The following is a 27943-nucleotide window of genomic DNA, read 5'->3' as shown; positions in this document are numbered from 1 at the left end:
AAAATGGCTTGTGGTGAGCTGCTACGGGTAAAGAGCACAGAGACTTACTGAGAAAAACTAACGTGGCATCAGCCGAGGCCTGAGAGCGACTACTTTAAGTAGTCATTATTTAAGTAGTCAGTGTGATACACGTGATTCTGACTTATTATAGTTCATATCATTGTGGCTGATATGAACTCGAGTAACTGTCTGCTTGATGTCTGTAATTTCTATCGATCAAGCAACAGAAGTAAAAAATTACTTCTTGCTTTAAAGCTTAAAATAAGGTGCAGACATTCTTTGTAAGCATCAGTGTCCATTTGGCCTTAGGGTGACTAATGCAGCTCTTTCATGAAAGCAGTTTTTCAGTACTTCAATAACCGTTTACGTTGTCTTTCTCCGAGTCAGATTTTAACTTCAGTTCCGCCCTGGTACCTTTATGAAACCCACAAACACTGGTTGTTTGCAGTCGAGCACAGACCGCTTTGGTGAGGACAGTCAGCCATTGATCCACCAGGCTTTTCACACCTTCTCAGATTCCCACAAGTCTTTTCACTGATGTCTTACAGACCTGCTTGTGTTTTAGAACAAAGAATGAAGACTTATTGTTTTGGAAACAAGGTGTGTGTGTGTGGGGGGGTCAGTTTAACAGCCTCTGTTGAGAAACTTATCAGTGAATGTATTTTAAATCTGATTTCACAAGAATGCTTCGTTTCTCCTCTGTTCGATTTTAACCCTGCGATGTGTTAAATGTCGTGTCTTTCAGGATCCTCAGAGTCTTCAACATTTTCCAGTTTGCCCAGTAGGACCAGCAGTGCCACCAGCTGCCCCTCTTCAGCTCACAGAGACTCTGGCAGTGACATAGAGAGCTTCCTGAACACAGAACCCGGATATGACAGCATCTTCAGAAAGGTCTGACCCCCATCAACTTCAAATCAATGTTAAAGTGCTCAAAAACAATTCCTTTAAACTGGTTTAATTATCTGTGCAAAGTGAGAAAAGCAAATGAGGACAAATCTGTGAAAAAATATATATTTAAAAATGTAAACAAAAACATTTCCACTATATATGCTGTAGAATGAACTTCTTACACATCCAAACTGCAAACACATCAATCATTAAATGTATAAATGAGGAAAAATGTAGCAGCCAATTCCCTGTTTACTAAATCCTTGGCTGGCTGTGGTCCAAACATCCGGTTCAGTCGCGCTGAACACCAAGAATATATTTTGCCTCTGCAACTATTCCTATAGGGATTATATACTATATATGAAGTATCTATTTTCTCAGTCTGTGTCTGTTTTTTTATTTATTAGTACCCTGAGGCAGAGATGCCAAACATCTACTAAGCATCTTTTTAAGCCGGCAGCTCTCCTCCGCTGCTGGGAAAGTGCAAGCTGTGGTCCCTGCTGTCACTCTGCTGCTGTTGAAAGTCTGTTTGAAGCCAGGCACCCTTTGGTTAAAGTTGAAACACTTGTATCTCTCAGTTTCTGCTGTGTTGAGCACTTGAAACATGCTCATTGTAATGTGAACCGTATGTCATGTTTGGTGCAAACAAAGCCAGAGAAGAGAATATCAGCTGCCTGGGAGTATACAGTGTGGTGCTGAGGGTTGGGACACTGTAGATAGGCCGTGATGGGCAAAATGAATCCGCACAAAGACTACAGGAGCTAAATTCTGAAAGAGAGGATTAACGTCTTTGCTGCTCTCTGAAGGGAAACGCTTCTTTTGTGAAATGTAATACTGTAAATGTAGAATAAAGAGGACATAGACGGTTTCAACAGTCGTGACTTATCTGAGTTTAACATGTATGTTGTGCCATCAGATAACATTTAAAATCCTGAAATAAAACAAAGTTTAAAACTCAGCTGGGTCCTTCTCTTATAGCGCTGAAGCTGACGTTCACATGCACTCTCTGCCCTTGATGTATGCTCATGCGTTGTCCGACTCCCAGAGGAAGTTGTGTTTGCAGCATAAAGCAGATCTTTCATTCGCAGCTCTCCGACAGAAGCAGCTCTATGCTCGGCCCTCACACTGCAGCTGGCAGCACAATAGACCCAGTTAAAGCTCACACCTACAAATTAACTCTAAATGGACTATCCCAAACCTGTGTGTGTGCGTGCGTGTGTGTGTGTGTGGGCAGTAGTTTTTTCCCACCATTCCCAAAGAGTGGTTTTACTAAAACTATTTGTTTTCCTCGTGCTTCTTATATTATAGAGCTGTCAGGTGAAGACTTGTCAAGAAATCAGCAAACTATACACAGGCATATGGCTAATTAACTTGCAAGAATACATATTAGTTTACACATATGCGGTGTACGTACACTTTATATTTGCCAACTGCTAACTGCCAACTGTCTGTGGATTTGGATCACTAAAATGGTCCTGTGACAATGACAAATGGACTTTAAAAAGACTATATATCACTAAGAAGTGTTTTCCTGGGAAAGGTTTGTTTTAACAAGGTTGCTATCATTTATTGGTGTTTGTTATAATGCCAGTGTTGCTATAAAGTGGCGCTGGCTCATTATCCCTAAGCCATGCCATTTGGTCCTCATTATATTCCATTCCTGTGGGTTAAATGGCTCTTCAGCTTACTCTTAATTCATCTCATGCCTCAGTGAAGAAATGCTGATGGATATACAATGTGATAGCCCGAGTAATTAACAATGATTTCAAGGACATCTGTTTTGCTGTGTTATGTTTTATTCATATTTATTATGCTGTGTTGGAGTGCCCTTTTTTTCCTGTTCTGTTACATTCTGCCCTTAAACTGCAGGTGTAATAAAATGGCAAAATCACATTATGGATCTTAAATAGTCTCCTGTTATTGGGGTTGTGTGGTCCTCCATATAGAAAACACTACGCTACTTCCAGATGAACAGAATTAACCTTTTGGGTCCTTCATATAGTCCTATTGTTCCCTTGTAGGATTGTAGGATACCATCACCGTCACCAAGGCCAGGGTTAATGTAAGGTGGTGCTATCCACTCTGTGTAATGTGTACCATGTGACCCAAGCAAAAATAGAACCAGCCAGTGAGAGGGCAGGAGAGCTTTGTTCACTTACAATAAATGATTTAGCTTTATGCACTTAGGGACCATAAATGGATAGATATCAGCTGAGCAGCTGTTGAGACATAGCGTCTGCAGGCTTTTTTGTGGGATTTTTTTGCCGTTGATTATCACTAATTCCTCAAGTTGTCATCCACAACCTTGCCTCACAATAGCTTAGTAAGCACACACATGTTCTCACGCTCCACTTCCTGTGGTTCTCAGAGCAGAGCCAGACTCTTCACACTTTCAGTTACTGTTCACGGTTCACAAGCTCATTACTTGATTAAGCCTAGAAATTAATACTTTACGTGGAAACAGTTGCATTTACATGTGTCCGCGCTCCCTAAAATAATAAATCAACATTTTAGTAGTGTGGCATTGACTTCATATAGTGCTGATTTAGCATACTGGCTCATGATGAACCATAACTTTTTGATGGTACAGTAATGCTTTAAAGTAGTGTAAAGTTATACCTTTTCTCTTTTTGGGATGTCTTTCAGAATGATGAACCTGTGACTGGAGGAGACAGTGCCAGCGAGGTTTCGGTCTCCTGCTCTTCCACAGACGACACCGCCAGCGTCGGCCCGACCAGCTCCAGCCCGGAGGGCAGCCAGGGCCTGGGCTGCAGCTGGAGTCCAGAAGAGGGCATCCAGACCGTGGCACCTACCACTGAAGGACTGGACAGTGAAGGTGGAGAAGGAGGAGGGGCAGGAGAGGCTGAAGAAGAGGCCAAAGATAGAGTAACTGAGGTGCCGCGGCGTTCCTGTCTCTTTCGTAACAGCAACCGTTCCCTGTCACCTCTTCGCCGCCACAGCTGGGGTCCTGGAAAGAACAACGGAGGAGACGGAGAGATGAACCAGAGGAGGTGAGAGTGATGAATACTGGGTTCTTCAGGATGAATAATGTCTAATTGCATTGTTGATGAAGTGGATGTAGAAATAGAAATGTTTCTCCTCCGTCCTAGATACTGGCTGCTGGTGTTAATCTGGTGTTAGTCAGTAGATGTCAGCAGACTTGATGTGTGCCTCTTTCAGCATTATTAGAGCTTGTTGATGTCAGTCCTTCTGTGCCATGTTGAGTGTTTCCTCTTCATGCTGTGAGCAGCTGTGTTGCCATTTGTCTTGCGTTGGCAGGGAGCTTCCAAAATTGTACACACAGATGCTTATAAACAAATGCACAGATACGCACTTCAACATGAACACATGTTCTCACGCTTTCACATTCAGAGCCACACTGTACAGTTGTCACGAGTCGACAACAAGATTATTTCACAAACATCGGTTCAATAGAAAGGCTAACAGTGACGTTTAGAACGGGACTCTTAACGCTGTTTTGTCATCACTGCTCAAACGATTGGCTCTTAGCGATGGTCTGTAGAGGAATTTACATGCAAGTTTCTTTTTAATATCCCCTGTCTTATTAAGTTTTTCCTTTTGACAGTAGTGTATATTTCATATGTGCATCTGTGTGTTAAAGCCTGACGATACTGGAGACCATTACTCATTCACAGGGAGTCTAAAAGAAATCCATTAATCATATATTGGCCATTGTTTTTAGTATATGGCAAATGGCCAGGTACTTGTATAGCACTCTTCTACTCTGAGTACTCAAAACGTTTTTTACTACAATCCTTATTCACACAAGTACTTTTTTCTTATACCTTACGTCTTACGTTTGTGCACATGCTCACGCTCCGATGGATGCACTGGGGCAACTCCGGTTCATTATGCCCAAGGATATTTCAAGATGCAGATTAGAGTAGCTGGGGATTGAACCACCGGCCTTTCAGTTATTAAGTAACCTGTGCTGCCTCATGAGCCACAGAGCTTAGATGTATATGTATGCAGGCATTGTTTTACAGCAACTTTTGATATCATTATTTACTTTTTAGATAAAATTATTTATTTCAAAAGTTAGGCAGCAACTTAATGTAAAAATGCCTCTTGCCTGCATCACCATCTGCTCAACTGTGATACAACTCTGCAATGTATTGGTGGCAGTTTTCCCGCTTTAAGTGAAACTTTAGAGCATTTCTATCCCACAAACGGAGACATGTCACACATTGTGATAGGCTCTAGCTTCCAAACACTGAAGGACAGTGTTTGGAAGTCTGGCCTATACCGGATGGCCATGAAGAAAGCATGCATGGTTAATATGCTGTCTTGTTTTGCTACCCAGATTTCCTGATCATAATAAAGTCAAAAGCTAGGCTCATTTCTCCAGCTTTGCTAAGTAACTCAAATCATATCATATCATATCATATCATTATAGATCAACCTAAATAAGGACCAGTCACATAGAAGCCTACTGACTCGCTAAGTAAAATCATAAAGAGGGTACTGCGACCTCCTCTAGTCAACATGTAATAGTGGATTAACAGGTGTTATTAAAGGAGGGAAACCCTCCAAAAAACGGACGGAGCAGCGGAGCAGCCAAGGGAACAGAACGATATAAAAACTGTATCACTAAAATATAAGTTATTATACAAAAACAGTTAAAAATTTAAAAGCAATTAAAACAACCCTGGCCAGGGAGAACACACAGTAAAAATCAAAATAAAACATAAACACACTAAAAGTCCAGTGGAGTCAGCCACGGCGTTAAAATCCAGCAAAATCGGAGCGGGCAAGGAAAACCCGGCGGCGTCCCCGGCCGTCCTGTCAGTCTCTCTGATCCGGAGTGCCCGGATGGGCAGAGCTCCTAACTCTGCCCGCCGCTTTTCTGCGGCACGCCAGCACTATGGTCTCACCGTCGGAGGTAGGGCGCTGTCCCACTCCAAACTAATCCCCCACCACAGTGTCCTCTGGCCTCAAGCTATTCCAGCAGCAGCACAGCTCTCACTGCTTCTCTACGCACTGGCCGTCATATGCCCTCGCCACGTACTGCACACCAACGCCGCCCTCTGCTTGCGGCCGCCGCCGCTGCCTGCCAGCATCTACTCCGCCATCTCTGCTGCCCTGCTTCTCCTGACCGGCTAGGCACTCTTATTGGGCCTCTGTGACCTCCCAGGTGTGCCAAGTTTGTAATCAGGGAGGGGTATAGTCTCTCCAGGACAATTCAACAATAAATAAAATAAAAGCATGCAATAAAACAAGAATAAAACACTATACAATATTAAAATATTAGCAATAATAAAACACAGCAACTCATGCGAGATAAAAATCTAGTTAACTTGTCCATTTCCACCCCGTGACAAACACAAACCCAAAATGGAGAATGTTTACCTTGAAAGTAAAAGTCGTGGCTTACCATTTCACAAGGTGCAAATTGATTCTTCTATGCAAACTACAGGAAACCGTGGCAATCTGCTAGCAAACAAAACAATTGCAAGGAGGTTTTTCTTTAGTGCAGCACCATATACGTCGTTGCAACTTGCAACAGTAACCGCTCCAGCAAACACTCGCCAGCCTGTCAGGGAATACACATTTTTCCCTATAAACAAAGGTTACCAGGGGGTTTGCCTGTGTGTGAGTGGGGTCTAGGACACATATTTTTTTTAAAAAGACAAAATAAATGTAATGAGATTTTAAATTATGAGAAAAACAAGATTTCGGAATGTCTCATATAGTGTTTGGTGACATTTTAAAGTAACAGTCTAGCATTTGGTAATTATGCTTATTTGGTTGCCAAAGATTATTAGGAATCCACAATAAAAGTGACATGAGTGTTGCATAAGCCCTACTGAAGCATTTGATCTGTTCAGTCCACACAAACTCCATCCTCAGACAGAGATGCCAAACAGATGTCTGTCAGCACAGAGGAGCTGAAAGGAGCAGCTGGTCTAAACAGAAGTTTACTGGATAAAGGCAGCTTTCATGTGGTCGCAGCAGGAAGGAATCATCGATACTTTTAGATACAGTGTGGTATTATGGTGCGTTATGTTCGTCAAGTTCAGTAAATTTGTTTGGTTTAAACAGCTGTCTGTGGAGACATCATGCACCACAAAGTGTGCCTGAAAAAATTGACTTAAAGTGTGAAGCAAACAAACGAAAACATGGGGCACCACAGATGCATTCCTCAGAGTCTCTGCCGATGATACAGAGTCCTTCTTCTGATAGATTTGAAAGAATGAAAATCTGTCTAATTTCTGAGGTGGACAAGTAACCGACTGCAGAAAACTCTTTGAAATGTGAAGTGGCCTTCAAAATAGTGTTACCATTAAAAATCGGGAGGCTGTTATCATAGTTTAGCACAGACTGGAAATAAAGCCTGGTAATAGGGTACCAGTGCGCCCACACTACTCTTAACTCCTCCGGTACCAGCAACTCTAAAGTTCACTAATTAGAGGATAGGTTATCTTGCTAAATGGTATCACAGGGGATGAATGCACAAGGATAATTCTTGTCGGAATCCAGTAACATCCTTTAAAGTTGACTTCAGAGGTTGTCCACTGACCAGCAGAGACTCTGTCCTTCATGTGGTTATGATACAAATAGGGTTTCTGCTCACAATACTCAACTGGAACTCTAACTTTGAATCCCAAACATTTTGTTTGACAAATTTCTGTCTATTGAGTGTTTCAATTCATGCTGTGTTATTATCAGTTGATTAGAAGATGTACAGTTCCACGAAAAAGAACATTTTCACAGGATTCTGTGCAGTCATGTGAAAAATAAAGTACACCTTTATTGCTTTCATACAAATTAAGAGGGAATGTAGCAGGTATGTGCTGATATTCCAATACACTGGCTTCACTAGTCATCAGCAAGTGTGAAAACCTCTATAAAAGCTCAAGTTTTAAGAATCTTCCGACCTTCCAGTAAATTCACACCAAAGTCAGACCCTGCAATGCCACAAACAGAAGAATGACATCAGACTCTGCAGGCCTCAGTTGGCCTTTTAAATGTTAAATTTCATGGAAGTACAGACAAAAAAAGACTTCTTTGCCAGGACAAAGCTTAAAAAGAATATGAAGCACAACTTGGCTTTGTAAAATTGCATCTGAATAAACCACAAGACGTCTGAAACATTGTCCTTTAGACAGATGAGGTCAAAGTGGAAATGTTTGATAATAATTCACAGCTCTATTTTTGGGGAAAGCCAAACGCAGCATATCAGCACAAACACCTCATACCTGCTGTCAATCACTGTGGTGCAGGGGTGATGATTCAGTGCTTTCCTGTTTTTACTTTTTTTTCTTTGGGCACCTTCATTTGCAATCACTAATGTCCACAAACCTCAATGAACTGAAACAATGTTATAGAGAAAAGTTGGCCAGACTTCCTCCACTAAAAAATGTGAGAGACTGATGTGTGATGACTCATACATGAAATGATTACTTCAACTTAGAGCTGCTAAAGGTGCTTCTACAAGCTGCTGAATGATGAGATGCAAGCTTTCGCCTGTGGAAACTTTAGTTTGTACCAGCAATCTCACTGTGAGGTGGGAACACTAAACATCATTTTGAAACTATGAGCAAAGATATCACCACAATTATTTCATGCTTATCATCTTTCATCATTTACTCTGAGTACAGCAGTCTGATCACTCTTGTCTTCTCTTAGATCATTACCTATACAGTAGTAGCCATAAAAATCCAATGGTCCCATCGGCAATAAGAACAGTTCGTTGATTAATTATTTTCTTGCTGTCATGGCTTCCGTTCAAATCCCACTTCATTTCCACCTTCATCCACAACTCTGTCTCTGTCTCCGTCTCCATCACCTCCAGTTCCACTCGTAGCTCTGGTGAGAGGAAGCCGGCCTTTCACAGGAGAAGGTATTAATACATCACATTCATCAGTTCATGTTTTGTTAAGCTTGCCCTGCTTTTTAGTGGCATGCTATGGCAAATTTATGCAGTCGTGCCCTTTGTGGACCTCCCGGCTTTTAATGTATGCTTGCTGAACTGCTGTTGCATTCTCTCCGTCCCTGCAGGCAACTGCTCTGAAAAATGCTGCTCTCTTTTCACCCCTGTTGGAGTTTGTATGAAATACTGTGGCAAATGGGTGGTGGTGGCACCGCTGTTTTGTATTGCATCGGTAATAACAAGCAGCCACACAGAAAGGGAGGAGTTTAGCTCCTCTCTTTCTGGAGGCTGAACTGCATTGGCTAGAGTTTTAGAACATACGATTGTTTTTGTTTTTGTTTTATTTTGTGGGTTTAATAACTTCCTGTAGAGAATTATTCAAAACTCTAAAACATCAGAAGACAGAAGACAGTGGGCTGCAGCAGTAAAAACAGAATGCAAGTTGTTCTCACTGCAAAATAGCTTTGTTGACTGTATGAAATGTTGCTCTTTGACCCAGAAGGAGGAGGGAGGAAGCAGTGGAAAAAAAAGAGTCAGCATCTTTCACTTGATCTTGATTATATGCAGAATAGATCTATTTCAGCTCTGCTGGGTGAGCCGAATGCTTACACTCCTACTCAGAAAGTCTGTTGGATATGAAAATGTTTGACAACAGTGTCTGAAAACGCTAAAAGGCTTCTTTAGTAAGACACATCTGAAGTGTGTCGTGGTTATTGTAGTTAATTAAACCGAAAACTAAGCTAGGAGTGGAAAAACTTCTTCAGTTAAATAAAATAAAAATAAAACTAGGCTGTAAATAGTAATATATATGAAGCGATATTTTGCACTAATGACTAAAGGCTAATTAGAATTAGGTATTTATATTTTAATAACTGGTGTAAACATGTCAACTCTTTCTCCTGATTATTATCCTTTTAATAAGGTCATCAAAATGAGTTAAAGTAAGACTCAAACTAAAATGTAACATTTTTAATAAAAACTTACTAAAAAAAAAAATCTAACTGAAAATAAGTTTGTTCAGGAATGGTGTAGAGAGCTTCTTGGTGATAAAAGACCGGTTCATGGTGTAGATTAGCGTTGTCAAACTCATTTTAGTCCATACAGTCCAATTTGATCTCAAACGGCAGGGACCGGTAAAGGCCATTTTATATTAACCTATGGAAAGATATAAACGTTTTCCTCTTTCTTTTAATATAAAGAGGTACAAACATATTCTGAAAATGTTAACAACTATTTACCAAGATGAAAGTGTCCTGTTCAAAAAGAAGGTGCAATTTGTCTGCTCTCATTAAAAACAAACACATCTGGACAGCTCCTTAGGCAAACCACCGCTTCGCTGTATTTATGAGTAACAAGGCTTTAAGACTGACAATGATTCACTCTCATTAGGTGATTCATTCTTACACTGAAAAGTACAAATATTAAGCCCTTCATCTCTGAAGTATTCACGGCTATCCAGTGGACTGGACTCTTTGTTGGGCTAGTTTGACTGAGTTTGACCAAAGTGCTCCACAAGTTAGTTAATGAACAAGAGAAAAAAACAGAAAAATAAATACAGAAAATAAAACATGAAATGAAGTTAATACAATATATTTAACATAAACAAAAACCAATATCTATACCCACCGCTAGCACTAGTGTCTTCCACACTTGTGCTAGTTTTAATTAGATGCATAATCACACAATCACAATCAGGGTTAAACATTACTTATATTTTTGACTTCAGTATATATTAACGACTCCTTGGTCCACAGACTGTAGTATTTCTGACCTCCAGATTCTCATCACTTGCTGGCTGACATGTATTTTAATACAGATATATCAATGCTTACTAGCTAATAATGGCCAATAATATCACCCCTCCTCCATCTCTGTCAAGTTGTAATGAAGACAAGTCTGTTATTGTCACAGTCCACTGCTGTAACCATCTGGTCACATCTGTCACGTTCAAGAAGCCAGCGGCCACCCTAGCAGCGGCTCCAGCTGTGTTAATGGTGCCTTGGCTATTCTGCCAGTTTTTCATTTCTGGGAAACACCCTGGGTTCAACTTGATTTCCTGTCTGCTACTGATATTACAACAACGCTGCAGCAGGAAATCAGCTTTAACCCATTTGCAATGTTTATGCTTCACGATGTAAAGTACATCCACTCTGCCCAGTTATTTCAGAATAACGCCAGTGTTCTCAGATACGCCTGCAACTCTATCCTCATGTCCTCATCTGTGTGCTTCACTGCCACTCTGCCATACTCTCTTATCAATCTTCCCATCACTCTCCTAACCTCTTTCACCTCACTTTCTCTTAGTATCAGCATGTGCCCCCGCCCCCTCGCCATTGGCTACAGTGTGGAAGTTGTTTCCTCAGGTTTACTGCATTACTGTGTTTGTGATGTTTTCTTATTTGCCGAGGGCACATGTCCTTATTTGAACATGGAATATTTACATGCTGCTTGATTTGCATTAGCCGTTGTGGGTGTTTTCGTGTGTATATGAATGCCCAACCCTTTCAGTCAGCAACCTTCTACACCAAGGAGAGAGAGGGAGCTGAAATAGCTGCTAGTGTTTGAGCATGGAGGGCCCTGTGGCTCTGTAGAATAGTATGTAATAATACTGCCACCAAGGAGGCCTTAGTATGACAGATATAGCCATCTACATTCACAGCCCTGAGGATAGGTGAGTGCTGCTCCACTCTGGACACTTATAATCACCAAATCATGATTCTTTTACTCTGGTTTTAGTTAGTGAAGCTTGGATGAGTTGGACTGATGATTTGCTGGATAATGGAGTAGCATACAAACCCATGGGCCGGAGATGAGAGATTTACTGCTGGAGCTTTAACTATCATAGAGTCTGTCCTGAAGCGAATAGAGCTGCAGCCTCGTGGCATAGCTCATCCTGAAATGTAGCAGTAGTTTTCCTCTCCATAATCATTGGATTGGATTTTTCAAGGCCTCTTATTTCCAGTCATAGCTCGATGTAATTGGGTTTGTAAATCACAGCTGCAGAGCTCTCCATGCTGATGCTGATGTTGGGAGTCATTTGCAGCTGCTTCAGCTGTAAATCTGCTCCATAGGCTAGTGATAACTCAGCTGGCTAAACACAGTGTAGGACCAGCTCTGTGTGTGTGTGTGTGTGTGTGTGTGTGTGTGTGTGTGTGTGTGTGTGTGTGTCAGTCAACAGGTACATCTTTGTGTGTTTGTGTTTGCTGCAGCGACAGTTGTGTACATTCAGAAAGCTGTGATTGTGATTGATGTGATTGTGTTCAATACAGTGTGTGTTCTTTTATTGAGGTCATCTCTGCTTTCTGTTTGTACACAGTTACAGCTTGGAGGGGCTCAGTGGAGGCCCTGAAGAGCTCAGGGGCCCCACCAGCCAGGGGCCCCGTATCCTAGAACCTATAAGGATTCCCCGGCAAGACAGCGATGACAGAGGCTCTTTGGTTTCTCTGACAGAGGAACAGGAGGACCGGGGGGAGTATAGCAGAGTGCATGACCCGGTGAGCTAATAAACACACTCACACATGAAGTTTGTTGATATGTTGCCACTTCTTTACACTGTCACACAGTCGGCCACCAAGAGATCCTGAAAAACCCACACAGCCTAATTCACGAGAGAAAAGAGTCGTTGTAAAGCTTGTACATAAACAAGACTTATAAACAGTCAAGGGAAATCTGAGCCTTGTCAGTTTGGGGATTAGTGAGAATTAATAAACATGACTTTCTTCGGGCAGATTTATACTTCTCCCATTGAATTTAAAACAAATTGTAAACATAATGTCCCGATTCAAAATGCCGAGTTTCCTCTTTTAGTTCATGTTCCTGTTTCCAGTTGACTGGCTGGCAATGCTTTGTTCCACATTATCGCTGCCTGGCTCACTCCATTTTTTTTAACATTTTCATGCACTTGGTTTCATTCAGTCTCCTGTCTCTTGCTGCAGAAATCCAGACGATATCGGCCCCTGCGAAACAGCTGTCCTCCCATGAGTCTGCCCCTCACTAAGTCTGTATCTATGCTGGCCATCAGCCAGAGAGACATCGATGGTGAGTGACACGTTATGAGGCAGCTATCAAGTCCCTTCTTGTAACATTCAGCCCTTTTCTTCACCTTTTTATCCTTTGGTTTTCTTTGTTATCCTCTTTAGGCTTTAACTTACTAAATTTAAGTACAATGCCAAGTCCTCATTCTTCATTTCCTCATTTTAACATCACCAGACTCAGCAGAGGGACACAATCATTTCAGCTTGTAATTGGAAATTTAGAGTTCATTATGTTTTTCACTGTAAGCCCCATCGCAAAGAGAATAGAAAAAAAGGTCAAAAAGCTAGATAAGGAGAGAAAGTGGTAGTTTAACATGCAGATATTTAAACTGAATCGCTCTTACTACACGTTTCCCGTACATCTCCACTTCCTGCCCCCATCCTCACTATTATTAGGTTATTATATATTTCAATAAGTGATCAGTGCCTGTTGTGGTTCTTTCCTTCCTGCTCCCCAGCGGTGGGACGCCTGAGACGTAAGAGGCGAATTTCCTTCTCTTTCAACCTTTCCCCCATCCTCACCAAATCTAAGTCTCAGTTCATTTATGGGGACTCCTCATCTAGTGATGATGAGGATGACTTCAGTAAGTACTGACATGTAAACTTAGCTGCAGTAGAAAATAGCTGTGATGTCAGAAGGAGAACAGTAGCTGCTCCGGTTAGCAACCTGGATCTGAGCTGCAAAGATGACAGCGATGCACCCAGATCAGCCAGCAGCTAGCCTGATACCCACACTGAAGTGTTTACTTGTGACTCAACATGAAGTGTGTGCGTGAAATGCTTCCTAGACTGAGTCAAACAGAAGAAGCAAAGTTGTCTGAAGGAAAATTAAAATTTTTACTCTTTAAACTTCATCAAAGATAAAGTCCAAACATTCAGCCGCAACAATCTTGTCATGAAGAAGCTTCTAATTGCTGCTGATATTAATCTACTTGCAGTGTGAGAATGCAATTAGACAACGCTTGTAGCCAGATTGCTAGTGTAGAAAATCACCTTTCGCCTAGGCAGCATTGTGTTTAAATTATAATCCATGTTGACAGCAATAAATAAGACCTTGGCTTCTCGTGTTTCCTACGCAGCACAAGAATCGGATGACCTTTACATAAACTAGCTTTACTTCAGTCTTTTTGAAAAAACTGAAACACAATTACCAGAGAAAGAGGAAAATAATCATAAACACCGCAGGTGAACTGAGGAAGCCCTTTCTTCTCTGCAGATAAATACGAGCCTGTCACCTTTAGTCAAAGACACCGAGGCATTCCTTCCTTTTTCTTATCTGTGCAATATTTCCATTAGCACTGTTCTCTGTCTCCTTGTCTCCATTGCTGGGAACACAGGCAGGCCAAGATTTTGTCCTCATTATCCTGTTTTGGGTTTGACTTTCTTCTGCAGCGCATGCGAGCAGCGCTTTGCATATTTTCGTGTGCGTCTGGATATTGGTAGAAATGATTGTTTAGAGAGAAGCAGCTCGTTGCCTAGAAAAGATGCATGCCTTATGTTTAACTCTGTGCTTAACGTTTGGCACAGAGATTAATTGAAAAACACACATGTTCTGGCTGTTACTGCAGCCAGAAAATCCAGATTTTCAACATCAGAGTCTGGGAGGAGCTACACCCAGCATAGCTTTGTTCTAATAGGATGAGCAAACCAAAAAATATGAAATTTTGCCCGAGTCATCATCCATTGTCCAGCCTTCAATGCACGATAATTTAAAACTCTATAATTTTAGTCTTTGACTGTATTACAGCCCCTCATTTATCCCCCTGTCTCAAAACAGCTCACTTCTGTAGAGCACAGAGCTACAGCAGGTGAGGACTGGCCAACCAGGGAAAAATAATAAATACATTTGTGATTGTGCTTTTATTTTACTAAAATTATACTTCAATCATTTTTATTGTTAATTATTACTTGAAATTGGCCTCTGAAGTTGGGGATGGCAAAAAATAGCTTTTACACTTTCTGCTGATTGGCTGCCCCTTGCAGTTGTGTGGGGTTGTTGTGTTTATAGTTTCAGCTTTGTGCTTTAGTTGACCATAATCACAAAAGGAAGTCCTCGACATAGCTGTTGGCCTCCTTTAGTCATGTCAGTGGGTTGTCAGTTGTCACACAGCTGTACAAGGGTACCTAAAGTGTTGCATATTTACCTTTAGGGAGCCAAATCTGTAGCTTACTCTCAATTATAATCAGGAAAAATAAGAAAAGTGCGGTCAGCCCCTAAAGACATATTTTTTTGTTTTTACTATCCTGCCACTCACTTCCTCTCCTTTTTTTTTTTCCAGGTATGAGATTTTCCAGCACCTCTGGGTCACTAGCATACAGGTCAGTCTAATCCTGCGCTTACATTTTACCAGAAAATTGTTCTTCAGGCTTTCATTGCTTGGAGGACCTTTTATAGTCCTATAAAGAGCAGTGTGGAGTAGTGGTCAAATGATTCCATAAGACCTTTATGGTGCTTCAAAGAACCATTTCACAATGTGTGAACAGGTATGCTGTGTGAATGCAGCTGCTGGAGATGAAATTAAACCTGTTTGTGTGTTCCAGTATATCAGAGGAGGAGCCTGGGCCTCTGCGGAGTGACACAGAGGGAAAGAGTGTGACAAAAGTTAGCCGGACCTTCAGCTACCTCAAGAACAAGATGTACAAAAAGACCAGGGTGAGGGAACATGGAGTTTTTCTTCTTTTGACTACACTTCACTGTAGTCTGCTTCTTACAGTTCATTCAGTAGGCAACCACCTTCAGTGTTTTCTTACAAGTGTATCCCCTTTGAGCAGTGAGCAGTTAATGCCCAACCACAGTTTTCAAGTATTCACACATATATGAATCTTAAGCTTCTTGTTCTGTTGGTCCCTGACTAGCTTCAGTCTCACAGCAGGGCTGTTATAGGCAGTTCTGGGCTGAACAGTTATAGGTGTGGCACCTCAAGAACTACATATGTTTGTCCTCTTTTTCTTTTCTTTGTTTTCACTACAACTCCCAATAGGTGCGTGGTGTATTAAGCAGGCGGCGATTAGCATAGCAACAACTAAACTACAACCACAAGAATAAGTTGGAGCATACTGTGCGTTTGAGTTTCCTGATGGCAGATGCCTTGCATTCTGATTTAAGTTAAAATAACATAACATTACGAGTGGCTAATTGTCTTTTTATGTCAGGTGTATCACAGACTAACCTCAGGCAGAGCTCCCACTGTGGCTGGTAATAGGATCCAGAATCCTTATTAAGGTCTGTTTACGTGTGGCAGCGTAAGCCAATGTTGGCATCAGAACTGAGTCATGCTTTGGTGTTTCAGATTGATGTGCACCCCTTGTTTTGGGAACCGGGTGCAGGCAGGTCGAAGGCATGAATGTAAGCTCATGTTGGTCTTTACCACCATTTCAAATATACATCAGTACAGGAGCTCAGAGATTCTCCGATACAATGTGAGATGCTGCAGGAGTTTGAAAAGATGACACTCTCCAGAGAAAACTGTGGGAAAAACCTCCAATTTCTTTGCTTCTACGCTTATAACAGTGCTCCTGAATCTCGGGTCCTTACTACTCTCTTGAATACCTATCGTTCAAATCGCGATTGTACTTTTGCAGCTTTGCAGTTGGCATGCAAAACAACCAATGAGATGACCATAAACTAGGCTTAACAAATCCTTTCCATCTACTCTACAAACAAATGCATGGCTCTTTCCAAGGATAACATGCAGTAAACCAAACCAATTAAGCTTCACTTTGATGAATGTGCCATTTAGTTTCTATTCTAGCGTCATTATTTTTCCTTACGCTGGCTTCACTCTATGCGAAAAAGTTAGTTGAGAGGAAGTACTTTTGTTTTCCTTTAACCCTTGTATGGTGTTCGGGTCTGTGAGACCCATGTTCAGTTTTTTTCAAAAGAAAAATTAAACAATTAATTATTTTTTCACGTGTAAATGTGTTGTGTCTTTCCACTCACTCCACTTGATTATAACTGATTTATTTATAACATTTTATATAAAAGAAAAACGAGAAGCACATTAATTCATAAATGTGATCTAACAAAGGTAAAGGGGAAAAAAATAACCATGTTTGCCGTTCATATGGCTTGTAATTGGGATGAAGTAAACATCTGTTGAGTAATTTAACATAAAATTGTTTGATAGTGTTAATTTGGAAAGCCAAAACTCTAGCGGGTCCACCAGACCCATGAACACTGGCTGAGTAACAAAAATACGAACACCACACAAGGGTTAAGGAGGTGACAGGAGTTTTTATTTCCTCTGTAGCACACAGGCTTAATAACGCCTGGTCTTCCCTGCCAGCTCAACTGTTTGTGTTTTATGTTTAAGAGCTAACTGATGGTTTTGCTGTAATTTCTATGTTAAGTTTACGTGTTCTTTTTACAAATAAGACGTTCATCATGTTGCAATGCATGCTTGCATTCAGACCACACACTTATGTCAGTTAGAGCTTCCCCTTCTGCTGGAGGATCAACCGTAAAGTAGGAGGTAAAAAATGACAGACAAATGAGCTTCTGAGAACTTTGATGGTCCCTCATGCAACGCCACACAAAAGACTTCCTTTAAAAAGTTCTAAGAACTATGAATAGGCCCCTCTGGGTCAAAAGCTCCTTATATGTCCTGCCTTTGCCCAAGTCGTTGTTAGATGCAACTTCCCACTCTCAAATTTCCCAAGCGCCTCACAGCAATGTCTTCTCAGAGAGATAAGCCTCTATGTAAGATGTGGTCAAAGCAGACTTTCTTTCTCCTGCCCTTCGTACTCTGTTAGGGGATCTAGCTGCAGTGTCTCCATTCCTGTCACAGGGTGACAATAATATGCTGTTAGTTTGTTGAAATATCGATCAGTTAAAGTTACTTTATGGTAAATGGCCTGCATTTGTATAGCGCTTTTCTAGTCCCTAAGGACCCCAAAGCACTTCACACTACATTCAGTCATTCACCCATTCACACACACATTCACACACTGGCGATGGCAAGCTACAATGTAGCCACAGCTGCCCTGGGGTGCACTGACACTTTAGTGAAACAATGGCTTCAACACTATTATGACATGGAAATTATTGTACAGTACTGCATTTAAAAATCACAATGCTCAGCACTGCTCACTTTAAATTGCAGAAGTGGCATTTACTGTATTGCAGTAGCCATTAATATGATTTAGGAATACAGTTGTCTGTATCAAGACTTTAAAACTCAACGGGGTAGCTGTGGGTGCTTAAAAGTAAAAATAATTGCATTCAATCTTCTCCCCAAAAAAGAGGCCTTGGAAGGTATTAAATAGTCTTACATTTAATTCACAGATTATAAGCAGTAATGTAATTATACAGCATTTTTATATCCAATATATCCAGTTGTGGGCTGTGTGGTAGACCTTACACAGCTATAAACTGTGTGTGATTGTTGTGACAGTATTTTGAACCAAAGGACACTCACACAGCACCAGGAAGTACAAAAGGCAAATTCTGTTTTCACTAAAACCACAAATTAACATATTACCTTTTGATAGCTATTCTGATATGTAGTTTACTTCATGATCAAAATTGCTGTTAGATGCTACCTGAAAGTATTAGAAAAGAAAAACGGGCTGTAATGATAGATATCCATGTTTCTGCTGCCAGTCATAGCTGCTTTGATCACAAAGCGTGCATTTAAATTTGTACCATGTGGTGATTAAAGGGTCTGAAATGCCCTGAATTTAGCACAGAGTTTTTATTTCTGATTGGGAAGTGAAATGTCTGTTTGCTTCCTGTAAATATGCAGCCCTTGCAAAGAGACACTGAAGGGTGAACAGGAAGTAAAACAGGAAGATAGAGTTGGTGGTTTAATAATCTCCCCTCTAACCTCAGCCGTCACTTTGCTTTTAAAGCAACAGGATTCTGAAAAAGCTTCCCTCCGCCTGCAGCTCATTGCTCTCTGTCAGAGTTATTGGCCACTGTTAAAGCTTTGATGTTCAAAATGGGTTTGCCTGGTGTCTATTGGCTCTCCTTGGAGCATTGAGATTGCATCTGTAACTGTCAAATGTGTTGAAGAATTGGTAATCTCATTTCTTCCTGTCATTAATAAACCAGAACCAGTTTTAAGGAGGATAATTTGTGTCTTCCTCTTTATGTTAAACATTGAAAGTCTGACTGTTCTGGAAGGGGATCTAGTTTGTGCAGTTTTGTCATCATGTCTCTGTCAGACTGAAGGAAGGGTCATTGCAGAAATAGCACCTCCCGTAGCGAGCCAGTGACTTCCTCATTCACAGCCTTCCTAATGGAGACTTGCTGGTAGTAGCTTGAGCCACTGAGCCACAACCAGGGATGTTATACAGGAGTTTCCCAGGGAGCCGTGGCTTCTCACTGAGATGGAAAGGTTGGCTGGAGGTAGGCTAACACAGTGCTCTGGTTTCCCAGTTGAATTGTAGTGAAAGAGACTGTCACAATATCATGTTAAAAGGGGCTGGTGTTTTCCTCTGGGCTGATGTCTTTTTCCAGTGAAGTCATTGCCCGTTAACAGTGTGTTTTACTGGAATGTCTTTTTGTTTAAATCTCTGGTTTAGATGTCACTAGTGATTACTTATCCTGTTGTGTATGCTTGCAGCCAAAACAAAGAGTACAGAGAATCATCTTTTTCAAATGCGTTGAACTGCTGGCGTTTTCTTGTTTTTTGTTGTTTTTTTTGCCGGGCATCAATAGGGGTGATATCAAACAAGCATTCTTGCTGCCATGAAGAATACTTTTTCAGGCCGTTTATTGTGGTTTAGTGCTGGTTAGACAGTTGTTGCAGGAAGTGAGAATGAAAGCTGTGTGTTGTACTGGCTCTGAAACATAGCGTGGGCCAGTCAGGCTTTTGGTATCTTGAAATGGCTGAACCAAATGAGCTCTAGTATGTCAGAGCTTTGTGGTCCCTTCAAACCAAGAGGCCCAGGGCTGGTCATTAAAATGAGCTGGAAAACTGCATTTTCCCATTTCCTCTGGGTTTGGGTGGAGGCTCTGTGATGTAAATCCAAGAGAATGAGAGCTCTGTTCTTCTCTGCATCACTTTATGGGATTGTGATTCAGCTGAGTGTCCAGAGATGACCAGCTGCTGAGGACGATCTCATCCATTAATGCAGAGGCAGCAGAAAGCCCACCCTGTTATGGAAAGGTCATAGAAGTGATTCCCAGACAGTGCGTCTCCGTCACCAGTCATGCATCCTGCAGAAATGCCTCATTCTTCATAAGAGATTTTGAATAGTAGCATTCGAGTGTCTTGAGAAACCAAACGAATACGTAATATGAAAATATGCTGCCCTTTTGGGATAAATGGTCATTGAAGATCTCCACCTCTGAGTCTTCTGTCTCACCTCAGAAAAAAGGATTCAAAGTGTCTGAAATTTATTTTAAAGAGTTCCTTAATGAGACAATTTGTTGTCAGGATAAATAATGCATCACTTAATATGCAAACCCTCCCGCTGCGTCCTACATCCGAGTAATAATGTTGCTCTGCAGGGTTCAGATTGGAATTTAACAGAAGCGACTGGCCCAGTGTCAGTGTCTGGTATGTTAGTGGATGCTACACGTCACCACGCTTCACTTCGAAACTTCTAATTGGATGGCAAAGTTGAAGCAATTAGCGAAGTTCAAGGTTGGGTTGTCTTCTTAACTAATTAATTTCCATTTGTGCAGGAAAAGGAGCGAGACAAACGGGAGAAGGACAAGGAGGGCAAGGAGAAGGACAAGAAGATTGTGAACGGTCATGTTTTTACACCAGTCAGCTCAAACCACACCACCCAGTGCTCCCAGTGCAATAAAGGTTTTAATGGCAAGGATGCGTTCCATTGCACATGTAAGTAACTTTGTTTTTTTTTCCTTTTTGTCTTGTTGGTTTTCTGCAGAGTTGCTGTAGCTTTAAATTATATTAAATCCTAATAACCTTTAATTATTTTATTAGAAGATTTTAATTTCTTATCTGAAAGCACACTAAGCTGCAAGTCGTTTCTGAAAGACGATGCTGAACATAAGGAGAGGAAATGAAAAGATTTCACCAATAAATCCAGGAATATGCATGTTTGAATATGTTAGTTTATGTTTCTTCTCGTCTTTGTCTCTCAACAACCATTCATCCGATCCACTTCACACTTGTTATGTGTGTTACTGAGAACCTAAGTAAGAGCGGTGCTGAGTCTAAAGTTGTTTTGATTAACAGTTCTCATAGTTTGGCTGAAAGCACAGACTGTATGTAAATGATGGACCACACGTCTATGAAATTACCCAGTAGTCTCTGGATTATGAATTTTGAGGCTTCATAGCTGGTACACACTTGTTTTAAAAAGCCTGAGGTGACCATATTAGGATTAAAAGAATCAAGTTGTCAGCTAACGCTAGCTATCTCGGTTAGCAAGCTGCATTCCCAAACAAACAGGCACAAATGGCTGCTAAGTTGGTGCTGAGGAGCAGAATTATACAGTGTAGAATTTCTCCTGCCAAAAATGTAGCACAGACTTCTTTGACGGCTGTACCACAAAGCAGGCCGTGTTATTTGTCAGATAATTTTGTTAAGAACTGGCCTAGCAGACAGCTGCCAGCCAAAGCTGTACATGTCAGCGCACCTGTCAATTAAACCAACTTAATATACCAACTTGCCAATTTAAATTAGTTAATTTGAAAAATAAAATAAGGTGTTCACTTTGTAGCTGAAGTTGGGCATTTTAAAATGAGAGTCTGTGTGGAGTGATTCTCGTTTAGCGGTAGCATCTGGGGTTGCTGCTTGGCTAAAAGTTGTTTTGTGTTACCAGCGTTGTGCCCCCTCAGCTGAATTCTACTGATATATTTCAGCTATAAGTTACATTAATTCAAGCTATTTGGTAATAAAAAAAGGTAAACACCCGTATCACTGCTAAGTTAATGCAATGCAAGCTCAATTTAATTATCTGGTTTACAGTAGTTTAGTGTTTTTATAGCAATCATGGTGACCGGCATGACTGAAGTTGACAGTGAGCAAATGGTTAAGAGGTTATTTGGCACCTTTTGCAGGTAGTTCTAAAGCAGGACCCTGGTTGAAATTTTTAAAACAAACATAAATGTATGGAAGATATCCTTGGTGGACTACAGCCTGCCTTATGTGTGATGGGACGTGACACACATTTGTATAGCAAGAAAATAGTGTTTCTATGTTAGTTAAATGACACCTTTAGCAGTGACACAGACGCGTGTTCAGTCATTGTTTTCAGAGCAGTAATGCTATGTTTATATCTGTTAACTTTCACAACAACTGATTTCCTGCATGTGATGCATTTAGGTAATATCTCTAAATCGTAGCTCATGAACAGGAACTGCATGAGTAGCAGAGGAGTCAGACCCTATAGTAGGTCAAGTCAGTTTACTGTAAAGGCTCTGTGTTTACATTTAGGCACTAAATGAAAAGATTTAATTTAAAGAAAAAGTAAATTAGAATTCCTTTATTTGATTATAAAGGACAGTGCAAGAAAACATGAAACACCAACTGAACTTTATATTAGCAGTTAGTTGTGCAGCTGCAGCGAAACTCCCCAAAGAGCTACTTCTAATGCAACCCAGTCAGACTTTGATTACAGACAACAGAACTGTTTTTTTGCATTGTTTTTTACTGGAGCGGCAGAGGCAGCCCTAAAGAGGTTCTAGTTTATTGCACAAGTCTTTGGCGCAAGCCCAGAAAAAGCCTAAAAAGGAGAAACAAGCTCTGCGATGGATCACAGCAGACCTCTTGGCCACAATCTGCCTCAGATGCTTCAGACTGGCAAAAACAGCCCCTGTTGTATTCAGTCAGTCTGGTTCAGATTGTTAGAGCCACAGACAGTGTGAGGGAGGTTTGTACTCTGGCTAGTGTCCATTCAGCAGAGGAATACAGTGATCCTTTGTCTCAGATTAGCTGGTCTTATTTGGACGTCACCAAAAAGCAGTAAAAAACCTAATAAAATACAGAGGCATGTAAAAAAAAAAAAAAATCATTGCAGGAAATCAAGGTGCTTTGATAATCATGCAATCTTCTACTTGCTAATATTTTTACAGTGAGACATTTTCAGGCGATAGCTCCCTGCCCTGACAGTGTTGCTGCCTTTCTGACTGGTGCAGCGCTATTTTCTCACCCAGACTAAAAGCGGCTGTTGAAGTAATCCCAGGAACGGAAATGTTGCACTGTATGCATTCTAGCTTGGGTGACTAGGTCTGATAGTGCGTTTGTGGGTTTCACATGTGTGTTGAGTGGACTTCTGTCTCCTGGAAATATGCCCGTATGATTAAATCCTGATCAGCCACCATTTTTTTCCCTCCTTGATGTGAGCATTAAAAATAAAGAGCGAATATTAGGAAAAACTGAGAATTTGAGTTTAGTGGACAGATCAGCCTGTAGAAGAGGTCAAATGTCAGCAATCTAAAACCATGACTTTGTTCTTAAATGGTGATTCGAGAATGTTTACATGATTTAAATTTTCCCATGCAATTCGGTGGTCACGTGCGTGTGTGTCATATCTGTTTTTTTCCCCCCATCGTCCACGAGCAGCATTACCCCTCGATTGCATCACATGCTTTGCTCCAGTCTGGCTTTCATTAGCAGGCTGGTGGAGTTTCCTGGACGGCTATGAAAAACCAGTCAGATTTTCTAGCCCCCACTTTTCCACACACCCTCACATGCCCCACCACCACCACCATCAGGCTAACAGTATTCACTCCTTCTTTTCTTTCCAGACTGCAATGCTTCCGTCCACAAGGGCTGCAGAGACAGCCTGGCTGTTTGTGCCAAGGTGAAGATGAAGGTACAGCTTCCTCGCAGTTACTCCTCCACCGATTCTGTAGTACTCTGCTGTCCCGAAGCCAATATCGATTTTCTTTTCATTTATGCTTTTTCTCACCGTTTCTCTGCTTAGTTGCCCAACCAGCAGTTTGCGGTACCAGATTCGAGCTTGTTTCCTACAGTAACGATGAGGAACAAACGTGAGTGTGAAACCAGCTCAAGATTGCCTACACAGTTGTCACAGCCAGTAATTATTTGCAGATTTATCGCCAAACTTCTCTGATCCCCTAATAAGAGGAGATTGAAGGGTTTTTGTGCACATTTATTTTGTTCTGATAATTACTTACACTAAAGTTGGCAAAAAGTGTAGCTTTTATCTACACACCGTGACAGAGTGCTTCTTTGGGGTTGTTCTTAGGACCAGAGCTCAAAGTGTTGCTCCTAGAAAATTCAGCCACACACACACACACATAAATATGATTTAAACAGATTTAAACTGTTAAATTAGTCAAAGGACAAAACCTTTTTTCCTTTGAATAGAGAAGCTTTATGCTGTCTGAAGTCTCCTAATAAATTATGTCTAAGAAGGTAGACAGTCTGTGAGGAGAGAAAAAGATGGACTGTATTTGCCAAAATACAGTCTTAAAACCATCGCTTTTACCTGTCAGTGATTTAGCTTTTTAAATTTAGCATTTGGAAGCAATGACTTGTCATGAAACCGAGGTTTCTAACTATACCAGAGGCCCCAAAAAGTCAGGATAAGTTAGGATCTCCTGCTGGTTTTGAAAAGTGTTCAGATTATTGTTGTAATCTAAGTTTGCTCTGGTCCAGCTGGTGGGACAAAGGAACGCCCCTGGTCGGCCATCTTGCCCCCTGAGGACCATTCCACCTTAATGATCCCATCACGGAGACACACCAACATCATGACTTTCACGGGAAACAACCTCTCCAAGAGTCTCTCAATAAGCAACATTGCTGGGTGAGCTGCTCTGTGTGTGTGTTGGAGTGAAATGTTTCTGTACTTAATCTAATTTCATTTTTAATAGTTTAGTTTTTAATGCATTATTTGACCCCTGTACAATGTGTTTAAACAGATACATGGGTAACTGTGTATGGCCTGTTACAAAGACAACATTAATAACGTGAATTTTATTATCGTGTCTCCATTCAGTCCGGTGTTTGACGAGATGCCCATTAAAGGTCTGCGGTATCTCTCTCAGTCCACCGACTCGCTCAACAGAACCAACCAGGTCACAGAATCCATGGAATCACTTACTGATGAAGGTTAATAAAGGCACACACACACAAATTCATTTTCCACGTTTTTTAATTTAAGCTAGTTTAATGTGAAAAAAATAATTACTTTTTAAAAAATAAATAAATGATTAATGCATATACTGCACCGAACAGAAACTTAATGTGGTTTATCCAAACCTCTCACCTGTAGATTATCGTATAAATGGAAGTTAGTTTTATTAATTCAGGCTGTGTTGTTGACTCAGGAACAGAAATGATGGATGGGCAGCTGATGGGGGAGTTTGAGGCTGAGGCCAAAGAGCTGGAAGCAGACTCGTGGAGTTTAGGTGTGGATCAGCAATACCTGCAGCAGCTGGACAAAGAGCTGGTGAAGAGACAAGATGTCATCTACGGTAATCACCACATATAATACTCACTGCAGTAACTTTGATTAAACGTAATTTAATCTGAAGATGGTTACTGGCAAAGCAAGGAAAGGTAATAGTTTCTTAAATGGAGTAGCAACATTTTTAATCAAGCTCATTCTTGGCCTGGTTTCCTACATTTCTGTGTGTCAGCTAGTAAGGAAGCATCTAGTAAAAGTGGACCAATGTTATTTAAAGCAGAGAAAAACTCGAGAAAGGAGGTAACGCCTTTAAGCCCAGGATTAACAGTGTTAGATAAAATAAAAATGTCACTGCTGTTTCATCTGTGTCGTTGTTATATTCATGCCTGATGTACTTTGTTTAAGGGTGAACCTACAGTATTTTAATTGGGCCCCACTTAAGGACTTTCTCCAGTTGTATCTACCAGGCTCTGTGATCTAATATGGCTTTTTTTTTACCTGATTGAAATGTGCACTGAGATACTCTTAATGCGCCTGAGCTGATTTGAATCTATTTGTAGTCAAATTTTCTTCGTATTCCTTTTACACGAGCTATGCAGTGACCCCTACCACTGTAGTTGCAGATCAGTTGCAAAGTTATGAACTCTATAAAACTCTGTGCACCTCTGATACAGGGAGGGTATAGATGTATTTGAATAGCAGGTGGTGTATGCTGGTGGCTGTCATTTCAGCTTATTGTGCACCTCCAATTTTCTTTTGGGTACCTGCTGGAGGCATGAGTCTCTGCAGGCATCTTATGATACATGAGTGCAGGGATTCCCAGATGGCACAGATTGCTGCAGCAGTTTGAAAATATGAGAAAGTCTGCAGAAAACTTTGGAAAAACCTCCATAACCACTTTGTTAGCGACTACTTCTTTTCCTGTTTCACCAGTGAAGCTGTTCTCTTTCTGAGCTGTGAAACCTGTTATTTAGGAGAATCATGCAGGGAATCACATACAAGTGGAAATGGTGCGATGGTGCTGATGTTATATGTCAGTGACTATAACGGAGGCTTAAGTGTCATTTCCCTTCATGTCCTGCAGAACTGATGCAGACAGAGATGCATCACGTTCGGACGCTGCGCATCATGTCAGAAGTGTACAGCAAAGGCCTGCAGAAGGAGGTTCAGCTGGAGCAGCAGATGTTGGAGAAGCTCTTCCCCGTTCTAGATGATCTACTTGAGCTCCACACACAGCACCTCCTGCGCCTCCTGGAGAGGAAAAAGGAGAGCCAGTTAGAGGGAAGAGTCTTTGAAGGAGGCTTCATCATCAGCAGGATAGGGGACATCCTGGGTAGCCAGGTGAGAGGGGGCAGGGGCTGGTTCAAAATTCATTTCTATTCTTTACAGCTGATTTAACACAAGCTGGTTTTACAGAAAACCTAAAAGGTAACATGACTGTTTATTTTACAGAAACGAGAGCTTTTTCTGAAAGGTTATCGACAGAATGCATGTGTGTTCATGGCTGTTATGAAAAGCCTAAGGTTGATTTTTTTGTTTTCGTCTAAGTTTACACCTCCAAAGTAAATTTACACAATCTCTGAGTCAAATATTGCTCCCACAAATCCCAAACATTTGTCTCAACTCACGTTTGAAGTTCTGAAACTTTGAAAATAATGTTAGCTTTTTAACCTTTATTTATTTCTGCTCTACCAACATTAGTTTTTGTGTGCTTACACCTGTCAACTCCTTCTCTAGTTTTCGGGATCAAATGGTGAAAGCATGAAGAGGGTTTACGGAAGATTCTGCAGTCGCCACAACGAAGCTGTTAACTTCCACAAGGACCTTCTAACCAAAGACAAACGCTTCAAAGCGTTCATCAAAGTAAGCGTCAGGCTTCTCTCGCGGATTTATCAAGTGTCTGTCACACAGCAGACGAACTTTCCGGAGAAGTCTCTTTTCATGCTTTTTGATGAAAACACATTTTTCTTCAGGATGTCTGGCTTTCCAGACACGATTGTGTTTGTTGAATAGAGTTCTGACATTGTTTTCTCTTGTATGGAAGTGCTTGAAGTAGCGTTGAACAAAGAGCTTGTTCTTATTCTGTGTTGCTTTCCTTTTAGTTGTATTATTTTGCATCTGCAGTTCATTTCAATCAGGGCATGTGCCGGAGACATTTGAATAAAAGCTGTATTACCCTCGAGGCAGTTTATTTTTATTATAGAAACGCCAGTGCTCGCCGTCATAAACAATAACAATAAACACCCTCTCAAGTACTACTGCTGTATTGTTCTACGCCAAATGAGTTTTGCAGCTTCTCGCTGGTTATGTGAGACCCTGCCACCTGTTGTGTGTGGGCATGTTTTACTAAAAGCACCTCTTGTTTATTCTTTCAGAAAAAGATGAGTAGCAGCATTGTGCGGAGGCTTGGCATCCCAGAATGCATCCTTCTTGTGACCCAGAGGATAACGAAGTACCCCGTGCTGATTCAGAGACTGCTGCAGCACACTAAAGGTTATTTTCATGTTGGCATTTTTTCACTGTTTTTTACTTTGTCTATAAAACTGGTAGAAACAAAAGCACGAACTTGGTTCTAATTTTTCAGATGCTGGATTACTACAGGTTGCTGCTGCAGGCTAAATATACTGAATTTCTTATTAATCGATATATTTATTACACATTTTCAATAAACTAACAAGCAAAGCAACTTCAAGAAACTAACAAAGACAAAACAACCAGAAGGTTTCCTAATCGAGTATCACTTTGTAAGTTTGTTGCTAGCGAACATTCCAGGTTGCAGTTGCCCGAATAAGGCCCTAATACCACCAAAATATGCAAATTCTCATGACCA

At 41.0% G+C, this 27943-nt stretch overlaps 1 protein-coding gene across 6 annotated transcripts in view; it reads left to right on the top strand.

Annotated features, from left to right (window-relative positions):
* LOC102306461 (A-kinase anchor protein 13) overlaps positions 1-27943 on the top strand; it is a 125045-nt gene that overhangs the window by 71733 nt on the left and 25369 nt on the right. For 5 of the 6 annotated variants that reach the window (XM_042218104.1, XM_042218099.1, XM_042218091.1 and 2 more), the window contains exons 11-26: positions 746-891; positions 3535-3899; positions 8705-8752; positions 12099-12276; positions 12718-12820; positions 15096-15135; positions 15358-15469; positions 20450-20609; positions 23486-23553; positions 23665-23731; positions 24363-24510; positions 24703-24815; positions 25034-25180; positions 26198-26454; positions 26851-26976; positions 27489-27606. In XM_042218104.1, coding sequence (XP_042074038.1) covers positions 746-891; positions 3535-3899; positions 8705-8752; positions 12099-12276; positions 12718-12820; positions 15096-15135; positions 15358-15469; positions 20450-20609; positions 23486-23553; positions 23665-23731; positions 24363-24510; positions 24703-24815; positions 25034-25180; positions 26198-26454; positions 26851-26976; positions 27489-27606 — 2196 coding nt within the window. The remainder of the gene's footprint in view (positions 1-745; positions 892-3534; positions 3900-8704; positions 8753-12098; positions 12277-12717; positions 12821-15095; positions 15136-15357; positions 15470-20449; positions 20610-23485; positions 23554-23664; positions 23732-24362; positions 24511-24702; positions 24816-25033; positions 25181-26197; positions 26455-26850; positions 26977-27488; positions 27607-27943) is intronic. The other variant, XM_042218107.1, reaches the window with a different exon arrangement.

This window comes from Haplochromis burtoni, unplaced genomic scaffold (genome assembly GCF_018398535.1).
Source record: "Haplochromis burtoni strain Fernald_Lab_line unplaced genomic scaffold, NCSU_Asbu1 Contig_2, whole genome shotgun sequence".
Lineage (NCBI taxonomy): Eukaryota > Metazoa > Chordata > Actinopteri > Cichliformes > Cichlidae > Haplochromis > Haplochromis burtoni.
This window is presented reverse-complemented; position numbering and strand designations above follow the sequence as displayed.